Source organism: Hippocampus bargibanti, linkage group LG02 (genome assembly GCF_051943395.1).
Source record: "Hippocampus bargibanti isolate YZ-2025 linkage group LG02, ASM5194339v1, whole genome shotgun sequence".
NCBI lineage: Eukaryota > Metazoa > Chordata > Actinopteri > Syngnathiformes > Syngnathidae > Hippocampus > Hippocampus bargibanti.
Window position 1 is genome coordinate 20070131 of NC_142735.1, and position 16393 is coordinate 20086523.

The 16393-nt window shown below is 44.7% G+C and overlaps 1 protein-coding gene across 3 annotated transcripts in view; it reads right to left on the reverse strand.

The window, feature by feature from the left end:
- Nucleotides 1-16393, reverse strand: part of LOC148901829 (protocadherin-1-like) — a 192239-nt gene that overhangs the window by 174288 nt on the left and 1558 nt on the right. For all 3 annotated transcript variants that reach the window (XM_088989875.1, XM_088989874.1, XM_088989876.1), the window contains exons 2-3: nucleotides 7718-8525; nucleotides 466-2649 (exon numbers count right to left, since the gene is read on the reverse strand). In XM_088989875.1, the coding sequence (XP_088846001.1) occupies nucleotides 466-2649; nucleotides 7718-8521 (2988 nt within the window). In that variant the 5' untranslated portion in view covers nucleotides 8522-8525. The remainder of the gene's footprint in view (nucleotides 1-465; nucleotides 2650-7717; nucleotides 8526-16393) is intronic.

Consider the following 16393-nt stretch of genomic DNA (forward strand, 5'->3'; position numbering starts at 1 on the left):
AAAAAGCTACAAAAAACAATAATAAAAAAACAAATTGAAAGTGAGAATTTCACAGTGGTGGTTTGTCATCAGCGGCACCTGTAAGGGAACACTTTCAAAAGCTCCTTCATTGAACTCACAAATAAAAACAAATACAATAAAGTAAGGCAAAACTCACAAATTTCAAATGCCCCTTTTTGGGGCGGGGGATTCAAGCTACAAAATGTCTCAGAGGAACCCACCCATGTGGTCTATCGTGTATCCTTCATGACGTCCATGTGAAGGGTGAATGGAAAAAAAAAATAAGGGAAACAAAGCAAACGGATAAAAAGAAGGAAAAATGAAGGTGAACGTTGTGGTTTAGGGCGGCTCCAGATTTGGTGAGTGCAACTTTGGTCTAGGTACGTCCCCGGGGCCAAATTACCACACCCCGTCAGTCCAATAGATGTCCCGTTGGAACATGGGCGCATTTGCGTAGTGTCCTACCTGTTTGCTGCTGTATTTGGGCGGGTTGGCCTTGTAGCTGTAATCCGAATATTGGTCGGAGCCGGTGGAGTTGTTGTCGCCCGTGCCCACGAAGGTGTTGGTGGCCGGGAGGTCCTGCACCGCCTGGTGCTTCTTCGAGGCCGAGGGTGACTGGGGCTGAAGCTGGATGGATGGAAGCGGCGAGTTGGAGCGGTAGTGGCGCCCCAAGTCAGGACTACCGGGCGGGTAGTTGAGGGGCAAGTGTATCCGGGGGCTGTCGCTTACGGCTTCGTTGATGAGGTTGAATTTAAGGCCTTTCTGGAGGCTGGCCTCCTCATCCTCTTCCAGAGGTTTGGCTGGTTTGGGAGCTTTGCCCTTTTTGCTCTTTTTGCCTTTGGAGTTTTTGGGTCCTTGTTTGGGGGCGTACAGGTCTTTGCTCTCCTTCTTGCCCGCCTGGTAGCCGCTCTTGGTGTCCTTCTGGAGCCTGTGCCGGATGACCACGACAGCCACAATGACCAGGATAACTCCGGCGATCCCGGCCAGGCTTCCATACAGGATATTACTACGCTGCGCCAGGGCATAGTTGGGGTCCCCGGCAATGTCCCGGTCCAGAGGGGTATACAGACTGTACCCCACCAAGTTCTCAATCAGCGACACGTTGGCTTTTGTGTCGTTGACAAAGACATGCACTAGTGCGGTGGTATGACGGCGCGGCTTCCCATTGTCCCGAACTTGCACCACCAGCCGGTGCAGCCCATTGTGTTTGCCGGTGAATTCCTGCGCCAGGGTGATTTCCCCCGTGGTAGGCGAAATGTGAAACAGTCCATATGGGTTACCCCCAATGATGGTGTAGTCGAGCTCGGCGTTGGGTCCGGAATCAATGTCCTCGGCCTCCACCACCTCCACGCGGGTCTCCGGTGGGGTGACGGGGCTCAGGTACGTGTAAGATTTGTTGGCGGGTTTCGTGACATAGGGGGCGTTGTCGTTCTCATCCAGGACGTTGATGGTGACGCCCACGTAGGAGGATCGAGGTGGGTCACCGGCGTCCACTGCCTTTAGCCGGAAGGTGTAGGTGCTTTCCTTCTCCCGGTCAAAGGAAATGCTGGACAGAATGTTTCCAGTGCCGTTCTGAATGACAAACTTGCCGTTGTCGGGTTCAACAAACAGCTTGACTCGGGCATTGTCGCCTTGGTCAAAGTCTGTGACAGTGACCACCCCCACTGGGTTGAGCGGGGGCATGTTCTCGATGACGGAGAAGCTGTATCCACTCAGCATGAATTTGGGGTCATTGTCATTACGGTCGAGAACGTTAATCACAATTGTCGCTGTCCCGGTTTTACTCGGGACACCCTTATCGGCCGCGGCCACGCGAAACTCGTAGCGTTCTGTCTTCTCCCGGTCCAGTAGGTTTTTGACTCGAACCTCGCCGCTGCTGCCATCGATTTCGAAAAGTGCAGTGGCAGAGCGCTCCACGATGCTGTACACTAGCTCGGCATTGCTCCCACTGTCGGCGTCGGCGGCCACCACCTGTAGTACCTTGTCGCCAGGGTGGTTCCCCTCAGCAAAGTCCACTTTTACAATGGCTGGGGAGAAGGTTGGCGTGTTGTCGTTCATGTCAGTGACCTGCACTTTTAGAGAGTTGGTGCTGGACAAAGCGGGGTTGCCAGAATCCACTGCCACAATCTCTATCCTGTAATCCTTCACCCGCTCGTAATCCAGCAGCGTAGTTGTTTGCAGGAAGTACTTCCTTTTACGGTCATTGCTGGACTCACCCAAAGGCTGCAGCTGGAATGGGACATCGCCGGCCACCACACATGTCACGATCGCATTCTCCCCCTCGTCGCGGTCCGACACCTGGACCAACGCCACTGCGGTATCAACCGGCATGTCCTCAGAAATGTTGGCGATACCATCCTGGTGCGTTACAAGGCCGATACCACGGATCTCGATGGTAGGAGCATTGTCATTCTGGTCCCGGACATTGATGGTCACCAGGACTTTGGAGCTCTTAGAGTTTGGCCCTCGGTCTTTGGCCACAACGAAGAATTTAAGGAAGCTCTCCTCCTCGCGGTCCACCATCCCTTTTACGTAGATGATTCCAGTGGAACGATCGATGCGCAGAAGTCTCTGGACTGCCTCCGACATCTGGTGCAGGCTGTAGTCGATCTCGCCGTTGGTGCCCATGTCAGCGTCATTGGCACGGACCTGAAAAGGCAGACCACATCCATTTACTCAATCAACGTTCAAACCACTTTTCACACCCATCTTCCGTCATTTCAGAACCATGTAGAAATGTCCAATACAACTGTTTGGCTGATATAAATAAAGGATTATTCATGAGTGATTGATTTTATAACCCATAACAAAAAAAATAATCCCCAACCTTTAACCAAAACCCAAACCCACGAAACGGCATCCTGAAACCTAACCATTCCCTCTAACTAGAAACCTTATTTATTAACCCCTTAGGACCATTGCACTAAACTTTACTTGAAATCAAAACCCACTTGCTTTGACAACTGACCCTAAAAAAACAACATTGACACGATTCCTAGACTGGATTGAATATTTAATATACATGGTCTTACGTGACACCTAAACTAACAATAACCCTAACCCATGAACCTGTTAAAAAAACAAAAACAATCGTGTCCTTACCCATACTCCTGACTTTACTTTTAGCCTGATCCTAAATGGTTCAGCACTTACATACCAGCCTTCGCATGAGATCCTAATCAACTAACCTTAAACCCCTTACACACGAAGAAAGAACCATAACAAACTCTTACTCGATACAACTATAACGTTGTTTCCGATATAACGTTGTATTGGAATTGTTTGTCCAAATTTAACACTTATTTTTATCACAGCAGATACATGAATTCATATTATTTTTGATTTTATGGAAAAGTCACAATGGGAGGAAGCAGCTAAACCACAGCTACAAACATTGCCCTCCCTGTCCAGCTGGGAGCAGGAATCATTGAGACAGGCGGTGGCGGCTCGTTGGCCTTTAACAGCCACGAGTGAACGTTAAAGTTCATCTTATTAGGACGGAAGCACAGACTACCCTAGGGAACATTAGTGAGGGCGGACACATCACGGCCGCTTGTGATATGCATTCACTGAACCGAATAAAGCAAGTTTCATTCGCAAATCAATGGGGGAAAAAATGTTAAAACAGATGCCCTGAATGTTCAAACATCCTGGCAATAAACATCCAGTCCTCTTTGATTTTGGAGATTACGAGAATAATTTTACTTGTCTTTGTTTCATATTTTTCATGAAAAATAACACATTAACAGCTGGCCACATGAGAGAACATACATTTACCTTTATTTTCTTTTTATTTATGTAATTATTTATGCATTTATGTATTTATTTATTTTTGTATGTATCTGTCCGTTTGTCTGTCTGTGTGTGTGCGTGTGTGTGTGTGTGTGTGTGTGTGTGTGTGTGTGTGTGTGTGTGTGTGTGTGTGTGTGTGTGTGTGTGTGTGTGTGTGCACGTGCGTGCATGTATGTATGTACGTATGTACGTATGTACTTGTTTTTATTTATTTATTTATAGGACAGGATACACCTGTTGTGGGTAAATAAATGGCTGACTCCCTAGAGCATGGGTGTCAAACATACAGCCCGCTGGCCAGAACCGGCCCCCACGGAGGTTTGATCAGACCCGCAGTATAATTTAAAAGTGGAAAAAATGCATGGAATTAATTTTTTTAATGAGGTGCAATTCAAGGACTGTCCACTGGGGGCAGAGTGGTGCTTTTTCAACAGCAGTTTCAACACCCTCATTAGCCAAAATGCCATTATCCAAACGGTGAAAAGTAGATAGGGAGTGTAGAATTTCCAATGAAAAACGGACCGCCTCATATTTTTTTTTACAGAGATGCATGGGAAAGCTTTGTGCTTGGTGTGTTTTCAACAAGTTTCGGTATTTGGTATAATTGGTATAAATTATGGTATAATTGTAATGGTCCGTCCCACTTGCACCTACCGAGGCCATATGTGGCCCACGATGTGAAATTAGTTTGACACCCCTGCCCTAGAGGAATGGTCAAAAATTCACCTTGTCAGATGACACTCATTTTGACAACCATCTAGTATTTATTTTTATGTCCACCAAATTCAAATAGAATTGCTTGCAAAGCTATGTCATAACAAACTCTACATGGCCAACGATGACCAAGGTGAGCATCACATTGCCAATGATATGACCCATACTGACCTGACCTCCTCTGAACCCTTGAAACTGACTCATGGAACCCGGGGGTTGGACCAAACCCAGGATAATAACCAAAGCAGTGAACCTCACCCGTGCAAACCCCCTAACTTCTACCCCTAGCCTCCTGATATTAACCTGTAAAACATCACCCCTACCCTACTAACCTTCACCCAAACCCCAAACCCTACCCGTTGTATGGCTTCTCATATAATGAAAACTCTCATCAAAACAAGGATGTTTGAATGTCCAAAGGTCGTATCGTCATAGATTATAAATTCCAGTTGTCTTTGCCTTTGAAGCTCAAAGTGGAAGACATTTGCATGTCTTTTTCTTTCCCTTCATAAAAAAAGATGTATTCAGCAGCCCTGATCTCTTTTCAAGCAATGTCAGTGTGTGAAAGGTTGCTTCCCTTCGCTTGAGGGATTTGCCAGTGCAGACAAGGAGTTCATCCAACCTCCTAATCAAAATCTTCTTTGCCGCTTGCTGGGTGACAGCCGACAGTCGGAAGTTGCTGATTCCACTCGCAAACGGTTAACGCGGAAAAAAAAGTCAGACGATCATTTCTCCTGCCTATTGATTTGCTTTCCAGGCGGGAAGGTTTTAAGGAGCGCCGCGTTCCTCTGAGCGGCCCGTAAATTATTGACAGCTCGGGGCAGGATTGCCTATCGAGCGGATGAGCAAACGACCAACATAAGCGCCGTTTGTCTTCTGCGTTAACAATTAACTAGCGTTGACCCACTCTGACGCTTTAGCTCGCATTTCGTTTTTTAGTCGATTGTCTTCGCTTGAGCGCTAATACGGCAACTTGACTTTTCACGTACACGATTCAATATCGTATTGGTGAGATTTAGAGATCGATTGTCAACCAAAAGATGCAGCGAATCTTATCTAAAAACCTCCGATCTCGAATGAATTTCATGAGATTGGTGTTGAAAAGGACAATAAACAGCATCTAAGGATCAGAAAATGTCAATGCCAGTAAATCAATCAATTACAGCTCATTTGATTTCACATTTGTTGAAAAGCCAAAATATTCGGGAATAAAAAGCACAAAAGTGACTAAGAATCCCATTCATTTAGTCATGTCTATAATCAGTGTCTGAAACTCATGACAAAAAGTTAGCGGACACCCGGGCAGACAACTGTGAAAAGTTGCCTGCCCGGCCATAAAGCTGCCTGCCCCATTTTTCACAACTTGAAACACAATAAGACGACTAATCGCAAAAAAAAAAAACATTGTTGCGAAGTATAAAGGATTTTTTTTAAATTAAGGAAGTACCTACCACAAATTGCCAAACGAACATCCGTTTGGCAATTTGCATACTAGGCACAGCAGCCAATCAGAAACATGTTTCGTGCTTCGGACTATACCGTGACTGAAAAGTGTACTTGAAAGTCTTGAAAGCCGCTTAGATAGAGGAGTCCACGTGCCTTGTAGCGTTTTGCTTGTTGCTTTTGCTTTATTGAATAAAACAAATGTTTGATTTGAAAAAAAAAGTTGTATTTTTATTTTTTTTTTTTCTTGAAGAAGTTGTCGGCCACCTGGGCCGAGACGTTTTGAAAGTTGTACGCCCGACGTAAAAGTTGTACGCCCCGGGCCTCCGGGCAGACGTTATTTCAAACACTGCTATAATCAACAAAAATTGCTGATCAGGAATAAAACTTTAACAAATTAACAAATGTCGTCACAAGTTCAAAGAAACAGAACGCTTTTGTCTCTCTTCAAACGCATTTAGGGGAAATGGATTACCAGCAATAATAGCAATAAGAAGCATGAATAATATCCTGACTGACTGGTAACTGTACACAGCAGGGAATTGGGGAAGATTAGGAGGCGCGTTTGTCACAGAGTCAGGCCGACAGAAGTAAAAAAAAAAAAGCTTCCTGAATCTGCCGTTAATGTTTGTCTGCGACCGACAAAGCGACCAATGACTTCTGCACCAGCTCCACGTCTTATGCTAACAAGGCAACATCATGGGTGACTCATGTGGAATTTATCACCTTGGCAAATCCTAACTGTCCCAATTCCGTTACAGCGTGGAAGATAAGCTTGGTTTGCTGAGTGGCAACTTAGAAACCACTCTCAACCAATCCGGCAACAAGAGGATTTATAAAAAAAACATCAAAACATTCCAGAAAAAGAAATGCCATAGAACGAGATGTAAATATATGAAAATTTAGTGACCTCCCCGCCCACATCCATAATTTTTTAGCAGCAAAAATTGCAGCGGGTGATATTGCCGATATTATGAATGATGCAGGATATATCGCCCTCTTCAAGCTTTTTTTTCTTCCCATCTTACTTTTCAGGGCACCGAAATGGAATTGAGAGTTTGAACTCAACTGGGAAATTTCAGGCAGTCTTTGGCGGAAATACGATTATGTGAGGGGGTTGGTAACTGGTTATTTTGACTGATGTTGAATTCTCAATTACTAAAAATCTTCATTTATTTTGATTTGTCCACATTAATTAAACTAGAATTAACACTACTACTCAAAAATACTCTGAAAAAGCCCCAAAAAACACAGGCACCTGAAGCAAGGAGCCAATGATATTTATGTGGCGCAAGAAAAAGCACAAAGTTCTGAGTCAACCACAACCGACAAAAAAAAATCATGAACCAAACTGTTTGTAATCCTGGTTGTTCATAAACCAAATAATTTGTGTATGATCAAACATTGAGTGAGTGGCGCTTTGCGTCGACTTTGGGGGCAGAATCGGCAGAGAACTTAATTCAACTTTTCCATGGACACATTTGTCCTACATGGCTGCTTGGCATCCACATTTCAGGCAAGGGACGTGAGAAACATGATGGCTACCGTCAGAAGACACAACCCGTGGGAATGGACTGCGTCTATGGAAAACTGCAGGCTGAACCTTTTGGTAGTTTAAGCCTTTGGGACTAAGTAGCCCCGATCTCCCATGGTGGGACCATGGGGACAAAACTTAGACAGGCTAAAACAAAAAGAAATGGCAGACCTCCCACTGTGGACGACTATTCAGATCAAATCTACTCATCTGTACTTTCAAGGGTCTACTGACCTGTAGCACAGAGTGCCCCAGAGGGCTGTTCTCCACCAGCTCAGCTTCATAGTGACCTCTTTCAAACTTTGGCGCATTGTCATTCTGGTCAGTGACAACCACCCGGAGCAGGGCGCTGCTGGCTCTGGCTGGCCGCCCGCCGTCCACCACCCGGACATTCAGGTCATATGAGTCCTTCTTCTCACGGTCCAGGTTCCCCATAACCACCAACTGAGGCAGCTTCTCGTCGGTGTCCACCGCCACCTGCAGTCCAAAGAGCTGATCGGCGTCAGATCCTGTGGTCAGGGAGTACTCGGCAACGCCGTTGCTGGCGGCATCACGATCGGTCGCCATAGGGATGGAGAAAAGAGCGCCTACGTGGGTGTTTTCCGGGATTGCCAGGGTGAGGATGGGCGAGGAGAACTGGGGCGTGTTGTCATTGATGTCCAGTACCTCGATGCGGCCCTCGATGAGGCGAGGCCCAGATCCGATGCCTTTCACCATGTCCGTAATGGACACCTCAAATTCCAGGTAGCACTTGTCTTCCTCAAAGAGGTTACGGCAGTCCCTGAGGGTCTCACGGTCAATGGGGATCTCGGTGGTGTAGATGTCGCCCGTCTTTCCATCGACACGGAGGTAGGGCGAGCCCACCTCCAGCTTGTAGAGGTGTCCGCTGTCAGGGAGCCCGCGGTCCGCCGCCAAGCTGCCCACCAGAGTATTGGGCGGCTGCTCCTCAGGGACCCGGTACAGAATGTCAGAAGGCGCGGCGTTGCACCACGACAGTAGAGTCGCCGTCAGGCAGAACAGGAAGCTCGGTGCTGCCATTACTCTGGAAGACAATGTTGTCCTCATTATTCCTAGCTCCCCCAACAAATACAATTACAAGAGAAAAATCTGAATGTATTGTAACAATCGAGACATTTGTTTTCATAAATGGATAATCATAACATAGTAGGTAAGAATATCAATCAGTTGGTGCTTGGTACATCAATCCAAAATGGCGGCTGAGTAATTAGGTAGATGTTGACTCGGTATGTACTTGGGACTTCCTATGTGGGAAGATGGGTAGATAAGTAGGGAGGGAGGTAGGCAGGTAGTTGGTAGGTAGATATGCACATACTCAGTAAAATATACTAAGTATGTCAATCAGTAGGTAGAAAGCAGCCCCAAGGCAATTAAGTAGATTGGCATTTAGGAACGAGATGGGGTGACCCTCGGCACGGGTTACTGGGTAGGTAAAGATAGGTTGAATATCCAATTCCGATCTGCTTTACTCTGAAAGGGGTATTGTTGGATGCTGGATCTTATCCCACCAGTCTTTGAAAAATAAGCGGGGGACAACCCGAACCGGTTGCCAGCCAATCACAGGGATCACAGAGATGAACAACTATCTGTGCCCACACTCACACTTTGGGACAATTTAGAGTGTTCCATTAACTTGCCCTACCCAGAGAAAGCACACTTAGGCACAGGCAGAAAATGCAACATCCAACAGAATTAAACCCTCCACCACTACACTGTGAGGTTGATGCGCTACCTACTTGACTACCCGGATGCCCTATGTTGAATATGTAGGTTACTATATGTCGGTTGGAACTAGGTAATTCATTGATCTGTAGTGTAGGTCCCTCGTGGGTAAATAGTTATGAGGTCAGTATGTACTAGAAATGTCATTGGTAGGTAGGTGGGTCGGTTGGTGTGTCGGTCGGTCGATCAGTAGGTAGGTAGGTATGTACTCGGTATGTCTGTCAGTCATAGATTTGGAACTTGATATGCACTAAAAACTTAGTCAGTCAAACACAGAAAGACTGAACTTTCTGTTAGCAATTTTGTTACCGTCTTGTCATTTGAACAGCATATGTGCTACCAGAGAGCACATGTAAAAGTGGGAACTATGAGTGAGGTTAGTGCAGGTCCAAAAGTTTCATTTCTTCCATTTTAAGTCAGCAAATGAGCAGCAAATGTTCAGCCTGTTGCTGTTGGCCACCCATGTTTCCTCTCCAACTCACAGTCACACTCTCTAACTCACACACATTTCCATTTGGCAGTGAAAGAGTGTGCACATGCTTTCTCTCAGACCCGACAAATAGTACACTGATGGCGAAAGCATGTCACGCTCACCCGACACTGTGGAAACAGCGCAATCACTCAAATTGTGTGTCACCATGTCATCTGGAGTGTTATTATGGGTTGTTATGGGTTGCCTTCAGCCACAACTGTTATCATGCAGGTTTCTTCCTTGTACAGTCGTCGAAAGAAATGCTGTTGAATCTTACTGCTGCTTTTTGTCGCTATATGAATACAGTATGATGGATTTTCACATTGCTTTGTCTCATGGACAATAATGCTGACCACTTCGTGTGCTGCGACACAACACTTTGTTTCCTAAAACCTTGAACTTCTCAATTGTGCAATTAAACAAAGCATTTTATTGTATTCATCTTTTTTACCGATGTGATGCTACCATTAGCAACCAGCTGGCTATTAATTCAATATCGTCTTCTCCCAAGCTTTTGTGTGTTTTTTTTTTTGTTTATTTGTATTTTGAGGCATGCTGAGGAAATTTCAGACTGTGGGAATGTGGATGTGCGCACATGGACGAATACACACACACATATATGTGAACACCCACATGCACACGTGTTAGCATGTCAGTTGGGAGCGTGTGACCGCCACAGCTGGAATTTTTGTGAACTCTCTTGACACCTAAAAAAGAAACTTCTCATGACCTTAAAACACAAATAGTTGCAAATATGTCCGCATCTTTGCGTGTCACAAAGTTAAACAACATGAAGTGAACGCAATGCTATTTTTAAGTGTGGGATCTCATCGGGGATTCATCCCGATTGTGATGTGCCGGAGACCTAAAGGTTGTGGTATGGTTTAAAAAAAACTACAAAATTCAATACAAATGTGTTATGTTGTTATATGGCTGTTGTTGTTTTTTCTTCAAATATTTGTGTTTTCGAAAAGATTGCCTTATTTAACATTAAGTATTCTGTGACTTAGTTACTTTTATTTTACTCACCCTCACGTTACTTTCCTCAGTCTAGTGTCGAAGTCTCAATGTTGGTTTTGGGACAGCACAACTTTGTCATCGTGTCAACAAAAGAAAAACACAGCACAGTGTCGAAGTCCATCTATACTTCTCCACTGTGCTTTCATTTACATGTGCAAGGAGTCAGGCAGTCAGTCTCCGACTAAGTGTGTGTATGCGATGCATAAAAGTCACACAACAGGTGTGTGTGTGGAGGGGGGGGGCAGGGGGAACAAAGCACCTGGATAGTGTGGGTGTGTTGACAATTGACATTCAGAGTGCGTCTCCGTGCTAGAAGCATCATGCAGTGCGACAACATTAACCTTCAAGTGATGATGCCATGAAAAGGGTCCCAGATCTTGTGACTCACCAAGACCAGTCCAAGGGATGTTCAAATCTGTTTTTGGTGTGAAATGTGTAATGTCTTTACCGTTTGTGCTTTGAAATGTTTGTCTTTCCAAGCCTTTATAAATGTTTTTTGGGACTTCTTTTTGCATTTGAAAATGTCTAATTTCAAAATGTTTGCATTTTTTTGCACCTGGACCTTCACTTTTTAGCCCAATGTAGTACATTAAATCTACATTCTAATAACAGTTGCAAAGACTGAATACTCCTGCAGAATTTCCTTTGTCGTAGAGTACTACCTTTGTCGTAGAGTCATACAAAATCATTATACTTTATTTTTGGTGGTTTAAAATTCAGAGACCAGAATTTGGAGTCCATTTACATTTTTATTTTAATCACACATCATTTGTACTGTCTCTTTAAGAAAACCAGTTTCACCTTCTAATGCTTTTTTGTTATTGTTGAAGAAATTGGTTTCAACTAAACGTTAAAAAATTGCAAACTCAAAAAACACCCGCTGTATTCTGTCATGATCTGTTTGGCGACCAACGGGGGGCGCTGTTGGCCCCGCCTGCACCTGCACAGGTGCTGGTTGTCCCGATCAGATGGGCGACCAGCGGGTAGCGACGTCAGCCCTGCCTGCAGCCTCGCAGGTGTTGGTCGTTTAATCATTGACATTTAAAAGGACACCCGGCATGACCATCCGGTGCCAGTTCATTGTTTGTTTGCAGCTTGTTTGCTGCATGCATTGTGTACGTGTTTGTTTAACCTTGGCGGACTTTTACTTTTGGTCTTCTTTTGCTACTTTATATTTTTTCCATTCAGATGATTTTGATGTTTCACATTTTGTTCCTGCTGACTTTATTTTAATACAATTTGTCAAACAACCTCCTGCTCCCTCCGGCCTGCTTTTTGGGATCCGAACCCGCCATCACCACCTCGCAAACCTTGACAGAATGAACCGGCCAACCATCGGATCCCGCAGATACATCGGACCCGTCTCATTTCCACCCTGTGCCTGGCAATGCTACGTCCACGTTAGCGCAAGCCTCGTACAGTTTGAATTGCGTCACTCGACGAGCCGCAACGTCCACGTAAACGTCCGGCCGAGACCTCCTTCCAGGTGGCCGTCCAGGGTGACACTGGGTGACTGGTATTGCACGCCCACGTCCAGCCACGCTGTCGTCGTGCATGATGAATTGAGTCTCATCCACGACGAGCCGTGCAACGTCCGCGTCAACGTCAGTCCGAGACCCCACTCACCGCTGGATCCCGGAGCGGCTCTGGACTGGTCTCGTTCCCCCGGAGCCGGGCAGTTCATGCCCACGTCGGCGTCCGGCCGAGACCTGGTCCCATACGGCCGTACGGGGTGCCATTCTGCGCCTGGCAGTTCGACATCCACGCAGAGCCATGCGCCGTCGCGTGAACGTGCGAGAGGGATCGCATTCACGCCCACGACGATCCGTGCCACGTCTTCGTCCACCCCAGGCCGAGTCCCGTTCCCATCAGGCCGCCGCCCGTCGTATGCTGGAGAGGCAGCGGTTGCCCTGTCCACCGACCGTTCCCTGGCGAGTGGACCTTTTGGGAGACTGTTGGGACTTCTGGAAGCAGCCCCTTGAAGGGGGGGTACTGTCATGATCTGTTTGGCGACCAACGGGGGGCGCTGTTGGCCCCGCCTGCAGCTGCACAGGTGCTGGTCGTCCCGATCAGATTGGCAACCAGCGGGTAGCGACGTCAGCCCTGCCTGCAGCCTCGCAGGTGTTGGTCGTTTAATCATTGACATTTAAAAGGACACCCGGCATGACCATCCGGTGCCAGTTCATTGTTTGTTTGCAGCTTGTTTGCTGCATGCATTGTGTACGTGTTTGTTTAACCTTGGCGGACTTTTACTTTTGGTCTTCTTTTGCTACTTTATATTTTTTCCATTCAGATGATTTTGATGTTTCACATTTTGTTCCTGCTGACTTTATTTTAATACAATTTGTCAAACAACCTCCTGCTCCCTCCTCCCTGCTTTTTGGGATCCGAACCCGCCATCACCACCTCGCAAACCTTGACATATTCAATCAGATGATTTGGATTTTAAAAAGTGCGCTCCTAGTTGTTGAACATCATGAAAATCAATTAGCGTCAATAAGGTGCTCTGTACCTTTAAGAAATTAAATGGTGACCTCCTTTCAACTTTGACTTGAAAATTCCACACATTGTTCACTGAACAGCACATTTATTCTTCAATCTGTTTCTTGAACAGGTGTGGAAGACTACTGTTAGTGAGCGAGTGTGGGAAACCTGTCGATCAAGCACTTCCTGTTCATACGCAAAACAAGAACACGCATGCATAAAACCTGCTTTTATGTTTGCAGGATGTTCACTGCGCATGTGTGTGAGTGTATGTGTGTGGGGGGTGGGGGGGTTTGTCTGTGTGTATGTTTGTGTGTGTGTAGGGTCCAGTTGCATGACAAAAGGGATTACGCTAATGACACCATTCACATGCCATTGTTTGATGCAGATTACGCACACAGACAAACACACAAACAGACACACATTCAGACACACACACACACACACACACACACACACACACACACACACACACACACACACACACACACACACACACACACACACACACACACACAGATCCTGTCTATTGACATGCAGCAATCCATACCAGTCAGTGTGGCAAAAAAAGCTTAAGTAAGAGTACAAGGATTGACATGACTTCTTCACGTTCAACACACCAACAAAATTAAGAATCGTAATGGTTGACAATGAGAGAAAAGAAAAAGTATTAAAGTTTCCCACTCTTAGCACATCTTTTGAAAGTATCATGAGGAGAAAAAAAACATGAGTTAATGTCATCAAACTGCGACCAATCGTTCTCAAAGGCGCATGCATGTCTTTACTTCCACCCACTCCAGCCTTGGAAAATGTTAAAACAATCACTACAATGCTTTTAAGGACATTAAGCTTATTTTTCCTCTATAGTCAACATATCTGTGAGGAAAAACGTTTTGGAAGGAAGGAAGAAAGAAAGAAAGAAAGAAAGAAAGAAAGAAAGAAAGAAAGAAAGAAAGAAAGAAAGAAAGAAAGAAAGAAAGAAAGAAAGAAAGAAAGAAAGAAAGAAAGAAAGAAAGAAAGAAAGAAAGAAAGAAAGAAAGAAAGCATTTTGTCGAAGAAAAAAAATTGTGAGATAACACACACCCTGTCTAGTGCCTGAATGCATCACGGGCAAAAACAACAAATGTGGAGAAAACATACACAAGCACACGAAAGACATGCACACACATACACCGAAGCATAAGCACAGGGTAAACATGTGTGCATACACATGCAACACACACACACACAACATGAATACTTTGATATCTGCTCATGTATGTATTGATTTTATTCTGGAGAGGAGTGCACCATTGTGGGAAAGATCCTCCCGTGCTTATCAACACGATCGCTAACTTTTAACACCTGATTCTGCGTGTTCCAGATATAAAATGTCGGCCAATGATTTCCACACAAACCTAATGCATGTTGATTTCAATCAATGTCTTATTGATTGGAGGAACAATTCACACTCGCAACGTATTGCTCTTTGCTAAAAATCATTTTGATGAGGTTGACAATTGGTGGTTTCTTTCAATGTCATCAACTTGGATTCTTTCCGTTTGGGAGATCTTTAACGTAATGTCGTGTATTCATAAACCATACAAAAATTCCAGCTGTAACATATCCAATCAAATCTTAATCCCACTGAATCAAAGTGGTGAAAAGGATGCTTTGATTCTCTCCTGTTTCATCTAGAACTGCTTCATACAAAAAAGAAGGTGCAGAAAGTTCTGAAGATTGGATGACTGTATCTCTGTGTTGTGATATTATTTTGTTTTGGCTTCCAAGATGGCGCCGCCAGAGTGGCTGCCTTTCAAGCAGCTCCTGTATTTTGCTTTTCTACTTCTTCCTTTCCATTCCTCTTACTTTCATCACTTTGCTGCTGTGAAATGTAAATTTCTGAACTGCGTGACTAATGAAGGCTAATCCTATCGAATCCAAACCGAAACACATAATTGCACTTTAAATTTCTTAAAACAAATCATATGCTCTGTTTGGAAGATTTTATAGAATTGCCTTATTTTTAAATGGATGCCATTTCCCATTGAAATGACATGTGTGGACATGTTTACTTCCAGGACGTATTTTGAGTCACGCTGTTCGAGATACCCGACACGTTCCATTGACAGGTGTCAGGAGGGAAACAATATCCAGACAGATACGCGCGTGTCTTTCTGTGTGCGTTTGTGTGTCGTGCGTCAGGAAGGGGGTGAGGGAGAAGGTCAAATTTGAGATAAATGGGAATGTGCGATATGCATGTTAATAGTCCCAAGCCTAGCCCTCCTTCATTCAAGCGTTTCTTCGCACCTCCCGGCATAAACCGGGGCGACCAGATTCCCTGCCTCTGACTGACACACACACACACTAACACACACAAAACACATTTCCATTTGGCAGTGAAAGAGTGTGCGTGTGCACTTAAAAGAGTGTCAGTGTGTTTCGAGGACATACAACTCAAGTTTTTGAGTTGCATGGCAACATCGGAACCTACTTAAAAATTGCTTCTCATTATTTTTGAAATGATCCCTGCCAAAAAAATAGGCTGTTTTGAAGCCTGTGTTGAAGAAACGTGTGTGTCCTGATGAGAACATACAAGAAAGAAAACATTGCTCAATTGTCAATTGAAATTGCTTTTATGTGTATTATTTTTGTGGTTTTTTTTTTACCCACACAACTAAATCTTATATTCAGAAGTATTACTATGCTCAAAAACATCCCAACATATCCTTTGATACACCTGTTGGGATGTTTTAGGAGCTGTTAATATACCCACACAAAAAAATCCAACGTGATGTATTTTGGTAGACATGTACAAACATTAGGGAGTCCTGCAAAGACCCCCATTCCCAAAACTTTTAGCTTATTAGTTTTGCAAATAATTTACAATGTTAAAAGGGTTGGGTTCAAAAAGGTTGATTTTTAAAAACAACAGCAGCTGTGTGAAACTGAACTGGGCTTTCAGGGGTTAACCCCACCCCAAATGCATCTTTTTTGGTCAAGATTTATATCGTGGAGGAAAGTATCTCTGGTGAATCATTATAATTCAAACTATTTTAGCCTCCTTTGCAGATACTTCAACACATTGAGTACAATTTCAATTTTCTTTGAAGTTAAAATGTAAGGTTTTTCAATTTTTCTTTGAAGTGAAAATGTGAAGTTCCGAATGCCACTCCGCCCAGTAAACAGCCCCGCCTCAGCACTTTGTGAGTAAT